Raw genomic sequence first — 23553 nt, forward strand, 5'->3', positions numbered from 1 at the left:
GTATTTTAAATCTGTTTTTAAGTATTTGTACGTGACCTACGCTAAAAAACCTTTCATAATTTATCTTCTTTAAAACATATTTATGTATAATAGAAAAAAACCAACATAATCTGTCACATTTGATACAACCCATCCTGTGTCCTAGATTATTTGTCATCTCTAACAGAATCCTAAATGTCTAATACAAAAGAAAGTCTCTCTAGGTGAAACAAGCAATTCCGAAGAGAAGGAAATCAGCACAAGTGGAGTCAATTCCATGAACCTAATTTTTTCCCCCCTTCAAAGCTTCTCTGAAGGACTGATGACTGACCTCCTGCTAGAGTTTTGCAGGCCTTCAGCCACCAGGTGACAAATCATCTTCCTTTTCAGCATTAATTTACATATAGCTAGATTGTAACAACCAGTTAACATCCTTAAGTTCAAACAGGAAAAAGCTAGCAGGATAAAAATCAAATATATAATGTAAACATTAAGGGAACAAAATTTTAGGTAGGACTCTACAAAAGCTTGTTTAAAAGAAATTTCCCGAAGTTTTACTTGGGCTCTATTTCAACGACAATGACATTAGACAAATTATTTGAGGATTGCATCACATATTAAATGTGCACATTTAGGCATAGTGAAGACTGTCAATCCACAGAGCTGCATAAACCAAATTTGCAAAGCAGAAAACTGAAGAGGCCCCTTTTAAAGAAGTTTCTCAAAAACATAAGCAGCATCTTGTGATTATACTGCATTTTTTTTTAAAAAAGTATACCTGTACTCTAGTGAGAAGAGGCATGATTAATAATATTTGATAACAAATTTTTTGATGCAAATTAAAAAGAATGCAGAATTGACAGGCATGCTGGCTTTGTGTATCTGCATCCAATTCAAATTAATTGCAGTCACTCACCTTCCAGATATATGCATTATGATCAGTTGACCCACTGATAAGGAATTGATCATCTGGACTGAGACTGGCCTTGATATAAAAGGTAGAATTCTGATGACCACTGAAAGTCGCAACTATATAAAATAAAAGCACAAGGAACTCAGATTTGACTTGGGCTTAAATTCCATTTTGGGGCATAAAAATACAACATTGAAATGTGCAGGGTGAATGAATTAGCTCCATAACAGTAGTAATAGTTTTTAATCCATTTATTTATTTTCTGCCTCACTGCCACAAAGCCTCATCTGGTGTCTTTACCATGACCCTGAATGTGGTGCAAATGGACCAAGGTTTAATTTAAACTGAACCTAGAAATTGATACAAGTGGAATCACCATTAGCTGTTTAAACATTTGGACTAAAGATAATTGTGAACACAAATATTTTCTTAAACAATTGTTTTCTAAGCTCATGCAAGACAATCCAAGCAAATTAAAATTAATTGCTTAAACATATACAAAATAAAATTGTTCTTTTTATTCTGGGAGTGAATTTTCATTTATTCTGATCAACCAATACAAAATTTGAATTCATTCCCTAAGAATATACAAGATTTTGGCCAACATTGGGAAAAGCATTTTTTTTTTAAATACAAAAAGGAAAGTTAGTTTGAGAGATCATATCCTCCATAGAATAGTCATTATCCGGGTATTAACTTTTATTCTTCAACACTCAAATTAGATGGAAACAAGTCACACTCTATACAAATTTGCTGCAGCAACTTCCTTTGGCTGCCATGCACTTGATTACATTTCAGAAACGACTTAATTGGTTCCAAAGCACTTTGTGGAGTCCTGAAGATCATGAAAGATAGTGGTGTGTGAAACTTATTTACATGACAGGTAGCACTGTTAGCTCAATGCTCTTGCAGCACCAGCAACATGGCTTTAAATCTGCCACGTGTATATTCTCAGTGACCAAATAGATTTCCTTCGGGTGCTGTTGTTCCCTCCCACGTTCCAAAACACGTGGTTAGTAGGTTGATTGATCAGATGGGTGAAATTGGGCGTCACGAGCTCGTGGGCTCGTCACTGTGCTTAATCTCCAAAATAAATTTTCTAGAGACTCCAGATTATCATAAATAACTTTTTTTGTGTGGAAGCAGGTAAAGTGCATTAAATTGTATCCTTTATCCAAATCTTTAAACACAGTTTGATAGTATACTTCATGAAATCATATTGGCATAGACACCAGGCCCACTCATTAAAACCTGCCCTTAGCTTCATCCATTATCAGTAGGAGGCCGAAAAAGCTTGATGAACACATCACATTCTATGTAGGTAGGCCAAAACCCAATGGCATAAAATTGAATTTTCCAAATTTAGTAACATCCACCCTAATTTGGTTCTACAGTTTCCATCTGTCCTTCACATGCTCCCTTCTCACTTTTATTTCAAGCCTCTCCCCATCCCCTTGTGGGCCTCTCCTCTGCAGGTCTCGTCATGTGTGCAAGTTAGTTAAAAATTTGTTTTGCATGGTATCTTGCCATGCACATGTGTAGCAAATGAAACAGCAGAATTAGAAAGACAGAAGAGAACAAGGGCAACATTTTACTCGTGCAAGGTTCGTGTGGGAGGCTTACAGCAGGGGGAAAGAAACGGTCCTTGAAGCTGATGGAGCAGGATTTCATATTTGTGAATCTTCATAGGAAAAGGGGTGGGGGGGGGGGGGGGCAGCGAATTGGCCAGGGTAGGAAGAGTCCTTTAATCATGTTTTAACAGGGCAGTGGTGAGAATTTATGGAAAAGGTTTGTGGTCAAGATGCATTCACAACTCTATCTTGTGGCGATGCACTTACCTTCATTATCCAGTATTACATCTTGGCTTCTCCCCTACTTTCCACCCAACCTTTGGTGCTTGCTACCTCAATTTTAGTTTTGAAAAAAAGATCCAAAGCTCAAACACTGACTGCTCATTGCTCTCCATGACCCACCGAGTCAAAACAGATTCTCATATTTGCTCAAGATCCAATTTCCATAGTTCTTGTTTCTCTGCTGTTTCCAAAAAGCTGATCTTGCTGAGCTCCGGAATGGAACAGGGACAGGTAGCAAATGACAACAAAGTGACATGGATAAGTCAGAACAAACCCTGCCCACAAAATTCCTCCAAAAGCCTTTGACCACAAGCAAAATGTGCCTGCAGCACCTGAAGGTTTTTTTTAAAAAATTCCTCAATGTGTCCAGTATTTAAACAATTCAAAACACAAAAATCCATTCCTATTCTTACCTTTCATTATCAATACCAGATTTCCTATTAAAAAATGTTCTTAAAGTTCATGCGCCACATCTAATTTAGGACTGGGTGCAGTAGAGGATTTCCCAGTCTGAATATTTGGGAATCTCAGCCCAATTCAGCTCTGCTGCTGAGCCCACCAGGAAACAGCCTGCAGAAGTCAATTGCCAAATTTGAGATTTCCACAATATTGGAATCCAGCTAGCATTCACACAATAAAGGATGGTATTTACTAGCAAAGTCTGCATCAAAGCAACTTTCACATAAAATTTAAAAGTAGAAGTTGGAAATATTTAGAATTTGATAAGTTGAGTGCCAGATGCTACCACTAAAATCAAATAATGGGCTTTCCCCTCAAGATAGACACACCATTACTTACTTGGTGCAGTTTGCATGCCAGTCAAATTGAACATGTAAATATTATCATCAGTGCAGTTTGCAAAAAGGTTGGAGCCTTTGGAGTCCAAAATAACACTGGAGTATCCTGCAGGACAATGACATTTCCAATAGCTTCAATACAAGGTTTACAAATCTCAAAAGCATTGTCAAAAAACCTTTATATCTAAATTTACTATCATACAATCACCAAAATTCAGAGCATTTCATATTTGATTACTTTTATTTGATATCTAGTCAGATTAGGATATAATGCATTTCTACTGCTCTTTCATTCTGAATTTAATTACAGTCACAGATCAGAGAACACAAAGAACATTTACCTAGCTTTCGTGCACTGGTGCCTGGATAAAGGAAAGACTGAACTGGCACAGGATCTTGATGAAAAATTGTGTAATTCTTTCTTAAATCCCACACTTTGATGACACTGTAATGCAAATAATTTTTATGAAAGATCAATCTTTAACAAGTGCCACTGTCAGCTTAATGTTGGCACCCTTGTGCTTGCAAAAAAAAAAATGCTCAAGTTCAACTCCGACAACTTTAATAAATAATACGACATTCAATACCAAGGGAATACTCTTCTAGTTCCTGTCCTTTTATGGAGTCTTTAAAATACAGTTGTCACAGATTCAAATGGTATTATTTGGAAAGTACTTAGGCCAAAGATAAATTCATCAACTGAATCATACAGCCAATGATGGCTGCATCTTCTAACTCTCCCTGCTTCAAAGCCACCATTGTGCTACTGCCCAAAATATTGCAATGGGCCGAAATGACCATCAGCAGGTGGCTCTGACATTCACCATGATGAAGTGCTTTGAAAGGCAAGTCATAGCTCACGTCATTTGGCCTATTGACCATCCTTGACCTACTTCAGTTCATGTACTGCCCAAGTAGGCCCACAGAAGATGCTGTCTCCCTAGTCCAGGGGTGTCAAACTCAAATTCACGGAGGGCCAAAATTAAAAACTTGGACTAAGACGTGGGCCAAACTAAATATTTATTGAAAATTTTCAACAACATCTGCATGTTTTCTCTTCTTTCAACATATGTAATGTTAAACTTTTTCTTATTAAAATAAATGTTTAATAATAGTTTTGGTTAAACTCTTTCCAGAATGAGAAATAAAATATTCAATAAATAATATTTCTCTAGAGCCTTTAAGCTCCTTTTAAATGCATTTTTTTTTCACAAGCCAACAAGTCAAAAAAATAACAACTTGCTTCAATGACAAACAGGTTTGTCTTTTAAAATGATAAACATATAGTCTGGCTCCCACCCGTCTTGAAAGGTCCTATTTTCTGTCTTTTGTTTGGCCATTTTTCGTAAGGGGTTTATTCCATGTGAGTTAGGCGACAGGTCGCAGATGCCAACGAAAGTAAAGAGAGGAGGTGGGGGCGATTAGCGGGCTGACGCCAACGCATTTGCAAAGCATTCTGGGATTTGTAGTATTAGCTGTGCATGCGCTATACTGGCGCGGAGGCCAGCAGGCCAGTTCTAATACATATTTGATATGATCTTGCGAGCCAAATATAATTATATCTCTGGCCAAATTTGGCACACGGGCCTGAGTTTGACATGTGTGCCCTAGTCCAATGTTTGTACATCTGGCAAACAAGGACATCCGTCAGACTACTATTTGTTGACTACAGCTTCACTTTTTAAACAATAGCATGGGCATCCAATTACACCCATGTTACCAAATTAACCTACACAATCCCTTGCACCTTTCTTAAATTGTAGGGATCAATACTGAATGCTATATTCCACTTGTACCGAGCAGGTTTTTAAAATAAAGACTCATCATTACTTCCATGTTCTATCACAACACAGCCCAAGACTCCTTAACAGGAGAAGAATATTTTCTATTGTGGACAAGTTGCTCAATGGAATCAGAATCATACAACATGGAGATCCTGTGAGAAGATGAAATAATGGAGTTCAAAGTTAGGCAAGCAATCTAAATGACTTGCACTATTAATGGCCATACATTCACCATTCCTGGTGAGTTACATACAGACATTTTGGACAGAGGAACAGGATGGAAGGCGAACAGATGAGACTAGACTGTTGCAATGATGACACATGGAGAAAGGAGAACAGAGACTCAAAGTTGCACTTACCCATCCACAGCCCCTGCAGAGATCAAAGTGTTTTCATCTTGAAAAGCTACCACTGTTACACTCTGTTGATAATCCTAGAGAATAAAAGACAGTTCAGCAATCTTGATTACAATGGCCAAAAGACTGAAATCCAGTGACTGAAAAAGCTTCAAGCACCATAGCTGAGGCTGAAAGCAAGTGTCGGGAAAAATGGTCATACCACAGAAGGAGCTAAACCCCTTGCAGCATGCCGTCGCTTCCTCTGCTTCGGTGAAGTCTGTTTGGCTTGCGAGTTGTGAGCACCAGTGATCTGCTTCACTTGCCTGTAAAATCCATCTAAGGCACAAGCAACATGTCCATGAACAGGTAAATACCTTAGCACAATTAAGGTCTTCAACATAGGAAATTCACTTCCCCAATTGACCACACTTCATACATCAAGAGAGTGAATCAGTCGTCTTAAGACTCCGGTAGATTTAGAGCATGAGGGGCAAAATAATGGTTCCTTAAAGGGAGAAATATCAATAGAGAACCTCACAAAACCAGTGCTCTCAACTGTCACATTATTGCCACTCAATTAATTGGACAATGGTGCAGCCTCACAGCTTAAATAACCCATCTTCAATCATAACTTCTAACGCTGTCTGCATCATCTCCCCATGTACATATGGCCTTCCTCTCACATCCTCTCTCCAAAGACATGTAGATTGATGGGTTAGTTAGACACTGTAAATTTCCACTTGCGTTTACTAAGTAGAATCTGAGGGAAGTAGGAGAGGGAACAAAATTGAAGGGAATGTGAAAAGAATTAAATGGGATTAACATGGAATTAGTGTAAATGGGTCACCCTGTTGATAGTGCAGTTCAGTGCATTAAAGAACCAGTTTTTACACTAAAACTACTGACTCAGATTCTGCATTGATATACAATAATACAATGAAAAAGAACATCTACAGAATGGTAAATCTCCAAGAGGATGGATTTACTGTAGAATTTTATAAAAAATTATAAAAAATTCTACAAGTTGATGAAGTTCTTCAACAGGTATTGGAAACACAATCAGTGCCCGAGTCTTTTTCTCAAGCAATTATTACAGTGATTCTTAAAAAAGACAAAGATCCATTAAGTCCTGGATCTTATAGACCAATTTCATTATTGAATGTAGACTATAAGATTTTAACTAAAGTTTTGGTGAACAGATTAGCTCAATATTTACCGAAATAGATTCATGTTGATCAAACGGGTTTGATAAAAGGGAGATATTCAGCGGATAATGTGGTTAAATTGATTAGTTTAATTAATGTTTCTAGGGAGGAAAATAATTTACCACTAGTTTTGTCGTTGGATGCAGAAAAGGCTTTTGATAGGGTAGAATGGGGATTTTTATTTAAGGTATTGGAAAAATTTTGGTTTGGAGGGATGTTTATTAATTGATTAAAGCTATATATAAACAACCTAAGGCACGAGTAATAACTAATGAAGTTTTATCAGATTCTTTTGATTAGAACGATCTACTAGACAGGGATTCCCTCTTTCTCCGTCATTGTTTGCATTGGTGATTGAACCTTCAGCGCAAGCAATAAGGCAAGAAGGAAGAATAAAGGGGATTGTATCAGATTCAAAGGAATATAAAATTAGTTTATTTGCAGATGATATATTGGTATATTTGAATGACGCAAAAGAATCTCTGAAAGTATTGTAGGAAAGATTGTTACAGTATGTGGAGGTATCTGGTTATAAAGTGAATTGGAATAAGAGTGAATTTATGTCAATGTTGGATGCAGATTATTTGGAATGCAAGCGGGTAGTAGGATTTAAATGGCCAAAGTGTATTAAGTATTTAGGCATTAAACTGAGTAAAAATATAAATCAATTTGTCGAATTAAATTATTTACCATTATTATCTGCAATAAAAGATGATTTGAATAAATGGAAGGATTTATCATTAACGTTGGTAGGAAGAGTGAACTGTATAAAAATTAATACATTTCAGATTATCATTGGATAAGTTGAAGGAGAAATACCAAATTCCTCTTAATACTCTTTTTTGTTATCAACTTAAATCAATGTTGTATGATTGTTTAGGGAGATATTTGGAATGACTTATTATTTGAGGTATTAATTCAAGATGGAGGAAAGAAATGTACAAATTATTACAACAGAAAATGTCTAAGGTTGATTTACATAAATCGCGACTTAAATGGGAAGAAGATTTGGGGATTCAGTTTGATATAGATAACTGGAGGAAGATTAATAAAAATACTATGATAAAGTTAGTTAACATTAGGTATAGGTTGGTAACTTAACTTTATACATCAATTATATTCAACTCCTGAAACCATATAAATCGAGTGCTTCGGATTTATGTTTTCGATGTAATGAGCAGAAGGGTACATTTTTACATTTAGTTTGGGCATGTGATAAGATTAAAGGTTTTTGGGCTAAATTAAGAAATTGCAGGAAATCTTGAAAATACATTTTTCTCTCGTCCCTAAGATCTTTTTTAATTGGGGACCTTACTGAATGGCTTTGTTACATAAATAAGATAAATTCCAAATGGCATTTTTGAGATTGGCTTTAGCTGTATCAAGGAAATGTATAGCTGTTTCATGGAAAGATCAAATGGAGCTTAGCTTACAAAGATGGCATTCAGAAATTAGGTCATGCATTCCAATGGAGATGATAACTTATAATTTAAGAGATCAATATTATTGATTTAAAAAGATCTGGTTGTGTGTGGTTGGATCTCCACATTGAAGTTGTTCTCCTTATTTTTTTTTTAAAATAGGGAATAGGGGGTAGATTTAGGTTAAGGGGAGGGGTGGGGGGGGTGAGGCTGTAGATTTTTTGAGATCTTGTAGTTTTTTTCTATGTAACCATGAAAATTTCTTTTTGATAACTTGTTAATTCTAATTCTGTAATTATGGTTATTACTTAGTTTTCTATTAAATATTTAAAAAAGAACATCTAATTTATTAAGTATGTCTTTTTGTTTACAAAATGTTACGTTTTCAGCATGCTCACTTTATCATGTATCACAAGTTCTATTTCATGTCATTATCCTATTTTCGGGAATACTCCGATATAGCTCATCTGCAGGCAGAGTTAAAAGACTGAAATAGTTTTCAATACTGGAATTGCAGAGCAGCAGAAAAGTGGTTGACCCATACTTAATTAACACAAAATAAAAATAATACACCTAACAATTACATCAGATGATGTTTAAAAACAAACAAATTCTATTCAATATGACTATCCCAACTGAGAAACACATTTGAAACTGAACATAAAATTCGGTGCAGATGACAGATTTCTGTAATTGTCCATTCTAACTTACAAACAAAAATAGAGATAATTAAATTTTCAACCAAGCTACATGATCAGGTCAAAGGAGCTCAGCCACCATCAGCATCAGACTTCAAGATTGCCAGTAACAAATCTAACTGCACATACAAGCTCCCTCTCCACCCTCAGCTTTGGCTTTCAACTGAAAATAACATCCCTACTACATCAATGATTCTTCCAGTTTCTCAAGGGTATCTTGTGCACAAACTTGAAACCTGCTATGGCAAACTTATGGCAAACAGAGCTGACAATCAGAAGTCAACAGCGATAAAATCCATTAACAGAACTTTGTTCTGGTCAACCTGCTGAGTTCCTCAATCAGACTGTATTTTGTTCTCCCTTCAAGTCTATTGCTCCATTTACTAAACTCTCAATTTCTCCGAGGACTATCCTGCACCATCACAATCACCACAACCTCTGTCAAACGTTAAACAACTGGACCACTGGTGTCAGCCTTTTTAACAATGATTTGATTGTGGACACCAAATTTCTTGAAAAATGTTTATTTTCTGATGCATAGTCTCCTTCAACAACTTCCACATTCTGAAGTGTATCTTTGTTTCAGCAATAATGCCCCAATTTCAAATTGTGTGTTACCCTCTGGGTGAGGCAAATGACAGTACATTTCTGAGTTACAAAAGGAAATAAAGATCAAAATAGGAGTTAACAGTGTAACTCCACCATAGCTCCAAATTAAATTAATTGAACAATTTGAACTCCCCACGAATTCTCTCAAAATTTTAATGAAAATCATACCTTTCTTATTGCAGCGAGTGTCCCAGACCATTATGTTACCATCTCTTCCACCAGTACAAAACACAGCTTTGGAAAAAAATTTGAAGACCCAAAATTAGAACAAATTTATTTTTATTAATAAATCTTAATAGATCAAATAAAATTGTTCAGGGTACCTGTTTCCCGCTTTCCAAATGCCACAGACTTGAGACTACACCGGTGGCCTTTAAACGTGCCAAGGAGTTCACTCATTTCCACATCCCAGAGTTTTGCAGTTTGATCTCCTGAAGCTGTAACCTTCAAAACACATGAACAGCAGAGATTTTATTCAGTCAGACAATGAGTGCAAGCATCTGATGCTTATAGTATTATAAACAAGGTCAGTGAACTTGTGGTACAAATCAATACAAAGGGATGTGATTTAGTGGAAATTACTGAAATGCGATGGAGACAATTGGGTATTATGTAGCCAAGGCTATCAATTAATACAGAAGAATAGGGAAGAAAGTAATGGAGCTGGGGTTGGATTGTGAAGGATGAGATCAGGATGACTGTGAGAGATGACACAGGATCGAATGATCAGCATGTTGAATCCATTTGGTAAAGATTAGGAATAGTAAAGGGAAAGATCATTGGTGGGAGTTGTCAAAAGGCCGTCAAAGAATATTATAGTGGCACAGGTAAATAACCAAGAAATATCTGATACAAGCATGAATGGAGAATCAGGCAGTCTTGGGGAGTTCACAGAATGCATCTGTGATCACTTTCTTGAATAGCATGTTACTGACACTACAAAAGGAACAGATTTAAGATGGCATGGTTGTGTGCAATGAGACAAGGAAAATAAACCTTGTAGTTAGGGATTCTCTGCATGAGTGACTATCTTATACAAAGGAGGGTGAAATAGTTCATTCCAAAACCAATGTATTCTGCTTAAACAAAGGAAACTACAACAGGATAAAGGAGTTGGCTAGTGTGGATTGGAAACACAAGCTATATAGTGGAACAGTTGAGAAAGATTTTAGGGAATGAAGGAAGGCATCAAAATAAAAGCTCATGCATTCGTAGTCATCAAGAAAAGGAGGAAACTGGAAGATTAGATAAACTTAAAGCAACAAAGAAACACTTAGCAAGCAATAAAGGAAGATAGATTACAAAACTAGTAGAAAGTACAAAAGCAAACAGTAAAAAGTTTCAGAATTCTGTAAAGCAGAAAAGGGTGGCTAAAGTGAACATGGCCCCTTGAAAGATAATGGAAATTAGTATTATGCAGAAATGGCAGAGGTTTTGAATGACTATTTTGTATTGGCCTTCACAGTTGAAAACCTGTCTAAAATGCCAAAGACATGTTATTGATGCAGTGGGCAGGAAGACCTCAATACATTTGCAATCATTAAGGAGGTAATGCTAACTAGTGGGCCTAAAGATAGGCAAGTGTCCTGCTTCCGTTGATATGCCTCCCAAGGTACTGAAAATTATAGTACAGGTGTGATAGTTTTCCCAAAATTCCCTGACTCTGGGTAAGTCCCAGCAGATTGGAAAACAGCAAATGTTAAGCCAATGTTTAAAAAAGGTTGCAGGCAAAAGGCAGGCAACCAGACCAGTTAGCTTAACATCTGTAGTCAGAAAAATGGTTAACGATGTTTTCAAGGAAGGAATAGTGAAACATTTAGATAGAAATTGTTCCATGAGTTCTACCCAAGAGAGGTGATTCACTAATTAATCCAAATGTAACAATAAAAGTAAATTATGTACATTAATTGCCCAATAATAAAACCTAAAATCTGGAAGTGATAATCCTCAATTCCTTTTTGTCTTTTGAAGATGGGCTTTATGTATATATGGTTTTTATCCCTGCCATAAGCAAGTAGAAATAACTGAATCCAATGAGCTACAAAAGGATTTGGGAATAAAAAAAAAAAATCGGTAAAGCTTGAAAAAGATACAGAAATTTAGGAAAAATGATTTTAAACAAATTAATATGACCCATTATTGTGATTGATAAGGGTGACCATTCTGATAATAGTAGTTTAATCTTATCAAGTAATATCAAAAAAATTCTTTTACTAAATTTGTAACTTTTCACAATTGTAATCCCCAAATATTGGAATTGATCTTTCACTATTTAAACATAAAATTAGAATAGCTTGCAAAAGAACCTTTTAAGGGTAAAAATTAACTTATATAAATTTAATTTCTAACCCAAAAACTGGCTAAATTGGTGAAACAAAGTTAATTTGGTATACACAGTGGTTACATGATGTAATGTCCTATTTAAGCTCAGAGAAAATTAGATGCATTAAAAATAAAAAGTTTCAATTTGTAAAGATGTGGGGCCCATTCATAGATAACCATCATGATGGGCAGAATTAAGAATTTTGAATGTTCCAGAGATTCTTTGTCTGACGTCTGGAGGTCACTATCAGATCCTCTATCTTTCCAATGTATACAAAAGACACACATAACCTTGATTAGAGGGAGGGGGTAGATTAGATTTTGTTTTTAGTTTTTTGTTTGTTTTCTAATTTTCTTTTTATTATTTTTTATTGGATTGACTAGGCAAATATGGGTTTAACATGGTTATCATAGATTAATTCAATTACTTGTTTCTCATGCAGATCAAGGACCTGTCTCATGTAATTCCATCAATTTTTTGTAATTATGTATTATGTGTTTTCCTTAAAATTTTGTATTTAAGTTTATATTAAACTCAAAAAATATTTTAAAAATGAAATTGTTCCATCAGGCATAGATTCAGGAAGGACAGGTCCTGTACAATTTTACAGAGTTCTTTGAGGATATAATGTGCAGTGGATAGAGAGGAATCAGCACATATTGTGTACTTGATTTCTAGAAGGCATTCAAGAAAAGGTGCCACATTAAAATCTTGTTCATGAGAATGCATGGAACCAGGGGTAAAGTTCAAGCATGGCTAAAAGATTGGTTAACCAATAGAAGGCAGAGATTTAGGATAAATGGGTATTTCTCTGCTTGGCAATTAGTGATGAGTAGCTGGGGTCAGCACTGGGCCTGCAACTATTCACAATCCAGATTACTGACTTGGAGTAGGGGTCTGAATGTAGCACGAAGTTCATTGATGACACCAAATTGAATGGAGAAAGCAAATTGAGTGAGGAATGTGACGAGTCTGCATAAAGATACAAAAAAGTTTAGTTATTGGGCAAGGGTCTGGCGGATGAAATATAATATTGGGAAATGAAGGTCATCCAATTTGGAAGGAAAAAATGTAGATGAGCCCACAGCCACAATCTTGTTGAACGGCAAAGCAATCTGAACAGGCCAGCTGGCCTTCTCTGCTCTTATTTCTTATGTAAGCACAATGATCTCATTCCGGCTTTAAGGAATGTACATTACTTACTAACTTTGGCTCTCCTGGAACCCAAGCAAGGTCAAATACTGCATTGTTGTGAGCCAACCATGCTGAAAAAATAGGTGAAAAAGAAATCCAATTTAGAGATTAAAGATCATATTACGAAACAGACATTAATTGTAAATATCAAATCCATTCTGTACGGTCACGGTGATCTTGATAATAATGCCATCAGTTGAATAACAGGAAGTGTACAGAAGGGAGATAGATCAGCTTGTTGAGTAGTGTCATATCCACATTAGAAACCCCAAGGGGCTGATTGTGGACTTCAGGAGGAAACCAGGAGAACATGAACAAGTCCATATTATGGGGTCAGTATTGGAGGGGATCAAGAACTTCAAATTCCATCCTGAGGCCTCCATGTCAATGCAATCAAAGGTGGCTTGCCAGCAGCTATACTTCGTTAGATGCTTTTATATACATCACCAAAGACTCGAAAATTTCCGCAGGTATACCGTGGGGACCATTCTGACTGGTTGCTTCACTGCCTGCTATGGAGGTGCCAATGCACAGGACAAAAATACTCTGGAGAGTTGTCAACTCAGCCAGCAACATCACGTTCACCAGTCTTTACTCCATCGAGGACATCTACAGGAGTTGGCAACTTAAGAAAGCAGCCTCAAAACTTAAGGATCCCACTACCCAGGTTATGCCCCCCTTCATATTGTTACCTTCAGGAGAACGGTATAGGAGCCTGAAGACAAGCACTCAGCAGCACAAGGACAGTTTCTCCCCACTGCCATCAGTTTTCTGAATAGACAATGAACCACCGACACTACTTTATCCCATTTTCTTGCATTATTTATTTTTGAAATGCAATTTATAGCAATATTTACAATGTAATGCTGCAGCGAAACAAACTTCATGATGTAAGAATGACAACAAATTCTCATTCTATGACCTCAAGTTCCTTAAGGATTTTTAAATCAATTAGGATGACAAACTGGAGTGAGATGATGGCTGCATTTTCATTGTTTTTTTTTTAAAATATGTAAGAAATACACTTGATACATTACGATTAAACAATGAACAGAAGAATTTTCACCCTGGAATGTCAATATGCCAAATATCCCAAGAGATAACTTTGTGTCACACATATTTTACACAAAACTTCAATTAAAAAATACTGCAGATGCCACCACAGGTTCTGCACAAAGTACACAACTCAAATTATCCACCGAGGGAAAAGTGGGAAGGAGATACCAAGTCAGCTCTCAAAGACAAGGTTAATATGACAAAATTATTCTATTAAACTGAAAGATAAAAGCTGCATGCAACAAAGTAAATATTTTATTATTTATATTATTTTAGCTGCTAGACATTGTATTTTGCTGTTCTCCCAAGAAGACAATATACATTATGACAAGACACCCTTTAAAATATAGGAAGCAGGTTTTGAGCTGGGCCCGTTCTACAACTGTGTATTCTGGACCAAATAGCATTAAAAATGCTGTAATCATGAGCATTGAACTTTGGTGACAAGGCAAGATTTTCCTACTCTTGATTGCAGTGGTGGTGACAAGGGGCAGTGAAGGCAGTCAGTGGAATGCCAATCTTCTCCTGTGAAATGTGGACCATCAAGGAACATCAAGTCAGAGATGCTGCAGATAGACACACTCCCTGACAACTAGATCTACAAGAAATGTGTCCAACTGCAGCACCTCTTAGACCAGTGGTTCTCAATCTTTTTCTTTCCACTCACATACCACCTTAAGCAATCCCTTACTAATTACAGAGTACCCATGGCATAGGGAATACATAAAGTGGTATGTGGGTGGAAAGAAAAATCTTGAAAATCACTGTTTTAATCACCTAATCGACTCGTTATGTGCATGGTTTCGGAACTCCAAAGGAAATGGGCCAATGACAATTTTTCTCAAGCAAAATATTTCAGTAACATTTGGGTCGAGAGCAGTGATTCTCAACCTTCCCTTCCCACTCACATCCCACCGTAAGTAATCCTTTACTAATCACAAAGCATCCATGGCATAGGGATTACTATGTGAGTGGAAAAAAAAGGGGAAGTAGAGGTTAATTAAAGCAAATCTGAAAAACTGGAAAAGAATGAGTGGGACTGCTGGTGGCTGGTGGCAAGCATTGAGATTATTACACAGATGTTACAACCATTATAAAAACTTGGTTGTAATAAGGGCAGGATAGCAGCTGAACATTCCAGGATTCAGCTATTTCAGACAAATTGAAGAGGGGTGCAAGAGGTCGGAACATTGCATTACTGATCAAGGAGAATGTCACAGCTGCATTTGGACAAGACATCCTGGAGGGCTCATCCAGAGAGACAATACGAGTATAAACAATATATAGACAGTCCAACCATGGAAAAGGGCCATTCTGGATCTTGTATTGGGAAGCAACCCTTGCCAGGTAATCAGCTTTAGTGGGAAAACAGTGATTGTTACTCCATAGGTTTGAAGAGAGTTGTGGATGAGTAAATCCAAAGGAGTGAGCATGCTAGATTAGGGAAAAGGATACCGGTAATTATAATTGCAAGGCAGGATCAGAGAAGAGTAGATAAGGAGCTGCTGTTATTGGGCAAGTCAACATTTAACATGTGGGAGCCAGCTGGTCAGAATTCAGGACCAGAATGTTCCAAAGGGAGATAAAGTTCAACATAGACAAGTGCAAGGTGTTGCACTTTGGGAGGTCAAATATTAGAGGGAAGTGTACATTAATACTCCTATGGCTAAGTAATGTCTAGGATAATAGCATAACATTTAAAGTGCTCTTGGTTACTACCAAAATCAATTTTTAATTTGTAAAACTTTTTTTTTTATATAAAGTGAATCTTTTGTTTTAAATGTTTAATTTTCTTATTTAGAAATACAGTGTGGCAACAGGCCCTGTTAACCCACGAGCCCGTGATTCCCATACACCCCAATTAACCTACAACCCCTAAATATTGTGAAGGGTGGGAGGAAACCAGAATGCCCGGAAGTAACCCACATAGATACAAGGAGAATGTACAAAAACTCTTTACACAGTGCCAGATGTTAACCCATGAAACCAATCAAGCAAACAAAATCCCAGTGTACCTTGTAAAATTGGATCCTTCTTTTGGCATTCTGTATCATACAACCTGACCACGCCTTCTTCATTTACAACTGCAAGGATCCAATACAATTGCTCAACTGCAAATTAAGATTACAGTAAATCAAAATATCAGCAATATAATTTTAAGATAGAAGACAAAAGTAAATTATGCAAAAACCGTGGTTTCTTCCAGTTTTATACTGACATAATCTCAGATTTTATCTTGGTAAGGATGCCTTAGCAGAATTTTAGTAAAGCTCTGTCTAAGGCCCACCTGGCTTCCAGCCTAGCATACCACAGCCCACTAGTGGCAATGACAGAGCAATATTTTCAAGTCAAAGGCAGCTCCACAAGAAATATCTTTATCTAAAGTATTTTCTTTAACATTTTTTTTAATATAAAGACCCACATGGAAATACACTTTGGCCCACCAGTTGAGAACCACTGCCACTAGATGGAGGTTATAAACTCCAATGTCTCAGAAGGGTGCCCTGTCAGTTGCATTTACTGAGCAGTGCAAGTGAAAAACTGCAGTATCAAATAATACCACAGTTGTTCAGCACCCATTGAATGTCCAAACAGTTTACAAATCACATGATTAAAACAGTTTCAAATTATGTAGTTAATTTTGTTGCTCAATATGTTGAGGGGAATTGTGAAGCATCTGATGCCATAGTCCGTATATACATAGTCAGTAGAAGCCTGGGAGTGGCTGGTTTACCTGTAGACCACAAGCAACCAAAAGGAGGAACTGGAACCCCAAGGTCACCAGACGAAGTGTGTTCATCCTGTTGATTACATTGGTAATATTGCAGCAAAGTCTCCAATGGGTAGCTGTGGGGACCTAAAGGGAAAGATGAAAGTAGCTTTTATTTTGATAGAGATAAAACAAGTTTGAAAAACTTGTTTAAAAAAAGCCACATTTGCAAGTTTGTAGCAGAAATGAAGCACCATTATCCAAAAGGACAATAAAAAATACAAGGAAATTATCATTTTTGTTTGACTTCAGAGTGGCAGTGAAATACTAATGATAACAAAATAAGTCATCTCTGCTTAAGCATCTCCATTTTAGATTAGATAATAACTGTTCAAAATTAGAATGAAACTGCAGACTTGACAAAGACAAATAAAATCTCCTCAGGAGATCCATGCATATCAAAAAAAACCATTTCTCTATCTCCTCCAGAACCTAATATACACCAGTCCAATGGACAAAGATGCAGATAACTACTTTGATTTCAACACATTTATTTGAAGCACTTCCATTATTCTGCTTTTTGTTTATACTCGGGGCTCCTTGATATCACCTTAATAAATACTCCTGTGACGTCAAAAGGTGGCACTCGAACCTCAACTCCAGAACTCAGCTCTCTGGTCCAACTTCAGACCAAGAACAGTGGACTCAAGTGAAACATAAACTGGCAATGGTGAAAAGTCCAAATCCAACACCATTTTTGACGACATCTTCCACCACTTTTACTGATAATTGAGAGTAGACTAATTGGGCAGAAATTATAGAATTGACTTTATTCTGCCTTTGATGGATATAACATTCTCCAACCATGTAGTCAGGTAGTTGCCTCTATTGTATCTGTACAAGAACAGCTTTGCTGGAGGCACATCTGGAGTTCTGTACTACAGTGCCTGACCCCATAGTCTTTGCTATATGTATTGCTCTCAAAATCTCGGTCTTCCTTTGGTGAAGTGAAACAGAAAGCTCGGTTCCCACCATTCATTTAATTGTACTCCGTAACTGAGGTCTGGATGCAATCAGATTGCAGTTCACATGCTGTAAAGCAACTCGCGCATTACTTTTATTTAAATTGATGCATTTTCAACACTGTTTAACACTCACTCTTCATCTTCTCATCAACTTCAATATTGCCCAAACCTCTCTTTTGTAACTATTGGATTGCCATTAGTTTGGCTTGCAATTTGGAGGCAGCTTGCCTTCTCTTGTCATTGTTGACTATTCCACTACTTTGATTTAGTACTGTGGTGGATAATTTTACGACAGCACTCAATTCAAGAAGACAACATCTTGCATCAGCCATTCTCAACGATTTTTAGCTGTGGCCCCTTTAGGACTCTGCTCAAAGTTTAATGGCACTGTGAAGCAGTCAAGTTTAGTTGGTTTCTTCTGTACTCTCACACAGACTACACAAAACAAAAAATATTTTAAAATTTCAGTCTGTGGCCTCCATTAATAATAGTCGTCTTCCTCTTTTTGGGAAGATAGAAAGAGACCGACAGAAATGGAGACTTATCAATTACTTTGGTTGAAAGGGTTAACTGTGTCAAAATGAAAGTGATGCCGAGACTGCAATACCTTTTTCCAATCGATGCCTATTCCATTACCCAAAACTACTAAACAACCATATTAGACAGTTCCTATGGAATAGTAAGGTACCAAGAATTGCACTGGAAAAACTGACATGGGACTACAGGCTGGGAGGACTTAGACTTCCAGATTTCATAAAATATTACCTAGCTGCACAGGCTAGATTCCTTGCAGCCTTCTTCACTGAAGACAAACCCCACCCTGCCTTGGGTTCAAATGGGAATGTACTAATTGGAGGAGGGGGAAGCAAAAATCTATAAATGGAGTTTCAAATCACTAAGAAAAAGACGGATAACACCATTCTAATAATATGACCAGAACATGGCAAGAAATTAATGAATGTATAGGAAAAAAAATTCGGGATATCAATAAAAGTACCATTGTGTAAAAATGTATCATTGCTTATGAACATAGTTATACATAAGTAATTCATTGAATGACAAAGGTATAAGGTATATTAAGGACTGTTACATAGAAGGAACACATGCTTTGAACAATTAAAACACAAATATGGAGTAGCCAATGGGACCACCTTCTGTTTTCTCCAGCTTAGATCATTCCTGAGAAAGATAGGGAGCAACGTTGACCTCACCTGAAATTAGTGAAACTGAACAAAAGGTTTGGATAGAGAATACATCCAAATTTATAACAAAAATGTACTCCAGAGCAAAAGTGCAAAACCAGGGTTGCAGAGATCAAGGGGAAGATGGGAGGTGGACTTAGGTAGTGATTTCAGAAAGAAGCTGGTCAGATTGGTGTAAGGACAGCATGACATCAATTATAAATGCAAGATATAGACTGGTTCAGTAAAATTTTTTTATTTATAAATACCAATTTCATCTTACCCCACAAAAGGTACACAGATGAAAAGCACAAATTTCGGAATTGTGTTTCAGATGTGGGAATGAGACAGGAACTTTTCTACATGGTAATGCTTGAAAGTGAGTCCATTTTGGTAAGAAAATCGCAAACACAAAATTACAGGACAAACAGGAGTGGCCTTCACAGGCAACCCAAAGCTCTATCTGTTAGGTAATTTCATGGAAATAAGTGACAAACTGACCAAATATCAAATTTCATTTATAAAAATTGCACAGGCGGTAACAAAAAATGTGTTGCAATCACTTGGAAGTCAGACTCCCCTCTATTCATAGCTCGAAGGACTGCGGAAATAAACAGCTGTATACCTATTGGGAAAAAAAAATCACATTAAAACTTAAAGAATAAATACGACACTTCTGTAAAGGTCTGGCAGCCATAGCTGGATCACATAGGAGCCCAGATACGGTATTAAAAAGAACAAAAAAGGAATGAAAGTAGCTATTATACATACAAAAACTTACTCTATATACTTAAAGCTTTGACAGTGAACAGATCTGCATGTATGGAAGGGGGAGGTTCTGTTTTGAGAAAAAGTTTAATATATTGTATATTTAAAATGTTACTATATTTTTTGATAAAAATAAAATATTTAAAAAAGAATGGCTGCTTTCGACGACATTCACATCAGGTGGTCACTGCCTGAAGGGTTCCTAGCCTTTGCTGAACCAAGATGTTGATTGTGCAGAATTCTTTTCTTCTTCTTTGGCTTGGCTTCGCGGACGAAGATTTATGGAGGGGTAAATGTCCATGTCAGCTGCAGGCTCGTTTGTGGCTGACAAGTCCGATGCGGGACAGGCAGGCACGGCTGCAGCGGTTGCAGGGGAAAATTGGTTGGTTGGGGTTGGGTGTTGGGTTTTTCCTCCTTTGTCTTTTGACAGTGAGGTGGGCTCTGCGGTCTTCTTCAAAGGAGGTTGCTGCCCGCCGAACTGTGAGGCGCCAAGATGCACGGTTTGAGGCAAGATCAGCCCACTGGCGGTGGTCAATGTGGCAGGCACCAAGAACCAAGAGGTCCTTGCACCTCTTCTTTGGTGCACCTCTGTCTCAGTGGCCAGTGGAGAGCTCGCCATATAACACGATCTTGGGAAGGCGATGGTCCTCCATTCTGGAGACGTGACCTACCCAGCGCAGTTTGATCTTCAGCAGCGTGGATTCAATGCTGTCGGCCTCTGTGCAGAATAATGCACAGCAAACAGCTTGCAAAGGCCTGTGTGCAGAATAATGCACAGCAAACAGCTTGCAAAGGCCTGTGTGCAGAATAATGCACAGCAAACAGCTTGCAAAGGCCTGTGTGCAGAATAATGCACAGCAAACAGCTTGCAAAGGCCTGTGTGCAGAATAATGCACAGCAAACAGCTTGCAAAGGCCTGTGTGCAGAATAATGCACAGCAAACAGCTTGCAAAGCCTGTGTGCAGAATAATGCATAGCAAACAGCTTGAAAAGGCCTCTGTGTAATTGAGTTTCTGCTCAGAAAATTACATAATGCTGCTATGATACCAGATTGAAATCATTAGTAGCAGCCCCCAACTTTCAACCAAATTTAGTTCCCTGCCTCTGCTGAGCAACCAAACAAGCCTTGCAAAGTTTTCGTCTCAATTCCATTTCACACAAACTGAAGAATACATTCCAGCATGGCAGCTTAATTTGATTCTCTTTCTGCCATTTTCATCATGTACTAAAGTTACCTTGAAATAAACTCTACATCTCAAATTTGAATATAGATACAGATGGCCTCAAAATTGCAGTGTAGGAATTCCACTCATACCCAAAAATCACAATTTCTTTTGAATCTCTGCCAACAATTGTTTTTTTTTGGGTAAAGTTAACATTTAAATATCATTTGAATTCAAATGCTAAGTTTCAAAAGACATGGGGCCCCATTTACGGATTATTACACTATCATAATCTTAAGATTTAGTGTTGTTAGGAAAGTTTTGTCACTTGTCTCCCTCCAAATTGGTGTCACTTGATTTCATACATGTCAACTTTCTATCTTGCTTAGGGGAAGGGGGCTTTTGTATTTTTTTTAGTTGTTAAATTTTACTTTAATTTCGTGATTGTGCTCTGGATTTCATTCTCATGAGAATTATTTCCAATTTTTAAAAAATCTTGTAGCACATTTTATAATTATACTGTTTTATTGGTTATATTGAAAACATTTTAAAAATAAATATTTGTTAGTCAAAAAGACTCATCTATAGCTGCAATCAGACTCACTGAATCACCCCTTTTCCCACTGGAAATAATTACAATCGCTAAACACCACCGCCTCATCAACTCCTTTGCTATGGAGATTTGAAGAGTAGGAAACGTCTTGATTTGGGGACAGTACCCAACAGCCTGAATACACCTGAGATTGTCTCATCTCAGAAGCTGAACAGGACTTGGAGAGGAGACCACCTGGGAACACCAGGTGCTGTAGGTTTTCTGTGAGGGGCACTGGACAAAAGTAAAAGAAATTCATGATGTTACATTCTAAATCTAGTGTTACATGACAATAATGAAACCTTTACCTTTACTCACAAATATCACTAATATGGAACTTCTTAAACTTATTGGTAAGTTATCACTGCTCATTATGATTCAGTTCATACCTCAAAAAACAATCAATTATGGCAAAATGCATAGATATTGAATGAAACTTAAAGCAGTACTTCTGAGCTTGAAACAAAAGCAGCTTCTTTCCCCCCCTAACCGCCCCCACACCACTCCAACCCCCCCCACACCACTCCAACCCCCCCCCACGCCACTCCAACCCCCCCCCACGCCACTCCAACCCCCCCCCACGCCACTCCAACCCCCCCCACGCCACTCCAACCCCCCCCACGCCACTCCAACCCCCCCCACGCCACTCCAACCCCCCCCACGCCACTCCAACCCCCCCCACGCCACTCCAACCCCCCCCACGCCACTCCAACCCCCCCCACGCCACTCCAACCCCCCCCACGCCACTCCAACCCCCCCCACGCCACTCCAACCCCCCCCACGCCACTCCAACCCCCCCACGCCACTCCAACCCCCCCCACGCCACTCCAACCCCCCCCACGCCACTCCAACCCCCCCCACGCCACTCCAACCCCCCCCACGCCACTCCAACCCCCCCCACGCCACTCCAACCCCCCCCACGCCACTCCAACCCTCCTCACACCACTCCAACACCCCCCAACCACCCCAGGTTTCTGAATAGACAGCGAATCACAGTCACTACCCCACTTTCCTCTCTTGTGCACTAATTTATTTATTTTTAAAAAGTAAATTTACAGCAAATCTCCCCCTGAAGCGTGGCCGCTGACACACACTGACAATACATTCTAATGAAGTACAAGCCACTCAAAAATAGCTGCACGGCCGCTATTTAAATAAATATTCCTTCAAGAAATAATCTAATAACGTGCTCTCACCCCTCTTTCTGTTGCAAATACCGCGACCCAATACCGTGCGGACCAGCATCTTTGGACGTAGGATGACAAGACCTGCAACTGACAAACTCCCGCGCGCTCCACGGCGCTATCGACCTCCCGCCAAATTGACGTCACGTACTTTGATTGGTCCGGACCCAGTGGGCGGAACCCTGGTCAGTTTCCGCTCGCGGCGGCCTTGCCGTCACTTCCCGCAGGAAAGGCATTACTGGGAGAAAACCGTCGGAGTGAGAGAGGCTCTTCTGACCATGGCGTTAACCATAGCCAGACCGTTCCTGTCGGAAGGAGGTTACGGCGAGCAGGAAATGGATGCCAACTCTGCGCTGATGGAGCTAGATAAGGGTATGAGTTTCGGCGCAGTGTGGCTGGAACCGACACTTGAGGGAGAGCGCCGGTGGTGGGGAGGGGGTGTTACTGTCCATGAATACGTGGTGCAGCTATTTGCAAATAAAAGTGTTTTAAGGTCCTAGGAAGCTTCTGCAGGCTCTCAGAGTAGCTGATCCTGTCACATTGGTCTCGGTTGAGATGTTTGTGTTTTAATCAAATTTCTACGGTGAACTGACTATTGCAGAAAGAGGATTGAATTAGTGTGACTGGAAGCACAACGATGTTGTGATTTGCAAAGAATGTTAAATGTTCTGTACAGCAGCACAAATGCAGCAAGTCTTCTTACTTTGTAACTGCATTACAACTCCTATTGTGATAGACAGTTGAAATGTTCTAAGTGTTT

The 23553-nt window shown here is 38.3% G+C and overlaps 2 protein-coding genes across 2 annotated transcripts in view; one reads left to right on the forward strand and one right to left on the reverse strand.

The window, feature by feature from the left end:
* Positions 1-22909, reverse strand: part of dtl (denticleless E3 ubiquitin protein ligase homolog (Drosophila)) — a 37959-nt gene extending 15050 nt beyond the window's left edge. The window contains exons 1-11 of the mRNA XM_069930385.1: positions 22806-22909; positions 16905-17027; positions 16186-16281; positions 13124-13185; positions 9921-10041; positions 9766-9831; positions 5885-6000; positions 5686-5759; positions 3884-3987; positions 3544-3648; positions 896-1008 (exon numbers count right to left, since the gene is read on the reverse strand). Coding sequence (XP_069786486.1) covers positions 896-1008; positions 3544-3648; positions 3884-3987; positions 5686-5759; positions 5885-6000; positions 9766-9831; positions 9921-10041; positions 13124-13185; positions 16186-16281; positions 16905-17027; positions 22806-22854 — 1029 coding nt within the window. The 5' untranslated portion in view covers positions 22855-22909. The remainder of the gene's footprint in view (positions 1-895; positions 1009-3543; positions 3649-3883; positions 3988-5685; positions 5760-5884; positions 6001-9765; positions 9832-9920; positions 10042-13123; positions 13186-16185; positions 16282-16904; positions 17028-22805) is intronic.
* Positions 22910-23028: 119 nt separating this feature from the next.
* The window catches only part of ints7 (integrator complex subunit 7), an 82445-nt gene continuing 81920 nt past the window's right edge, over positions 23029-23553 (forward strand). The window contains exon 1 of the mRNA XM_069931347.1: positions 23029-23165. Within this exon, the coding sequence (XP_069787448.1) occupies positions 23072-23165 (94 nt within the window). The 5' untranslated portion in view covers positions 23029-23071. The remainder of the gene's footprint in view (positions 23166-23553) is intronic.

This window comes from Narcine bancroftii, chromosome 4 (genome assembly GCF_036971445.1).
Source record: "Narcine bancroftii isolate sNarBan1 chromosome 4, sNarBan1.hap1, whole genome shotgun sequence".
Classification (NCBI taxonomy): Eukaryota; Metazoa; Chordata; class Chondrichthyes; order Torpediniformes; family Narcinidae; genus Narcine; species Narcine bancroftii.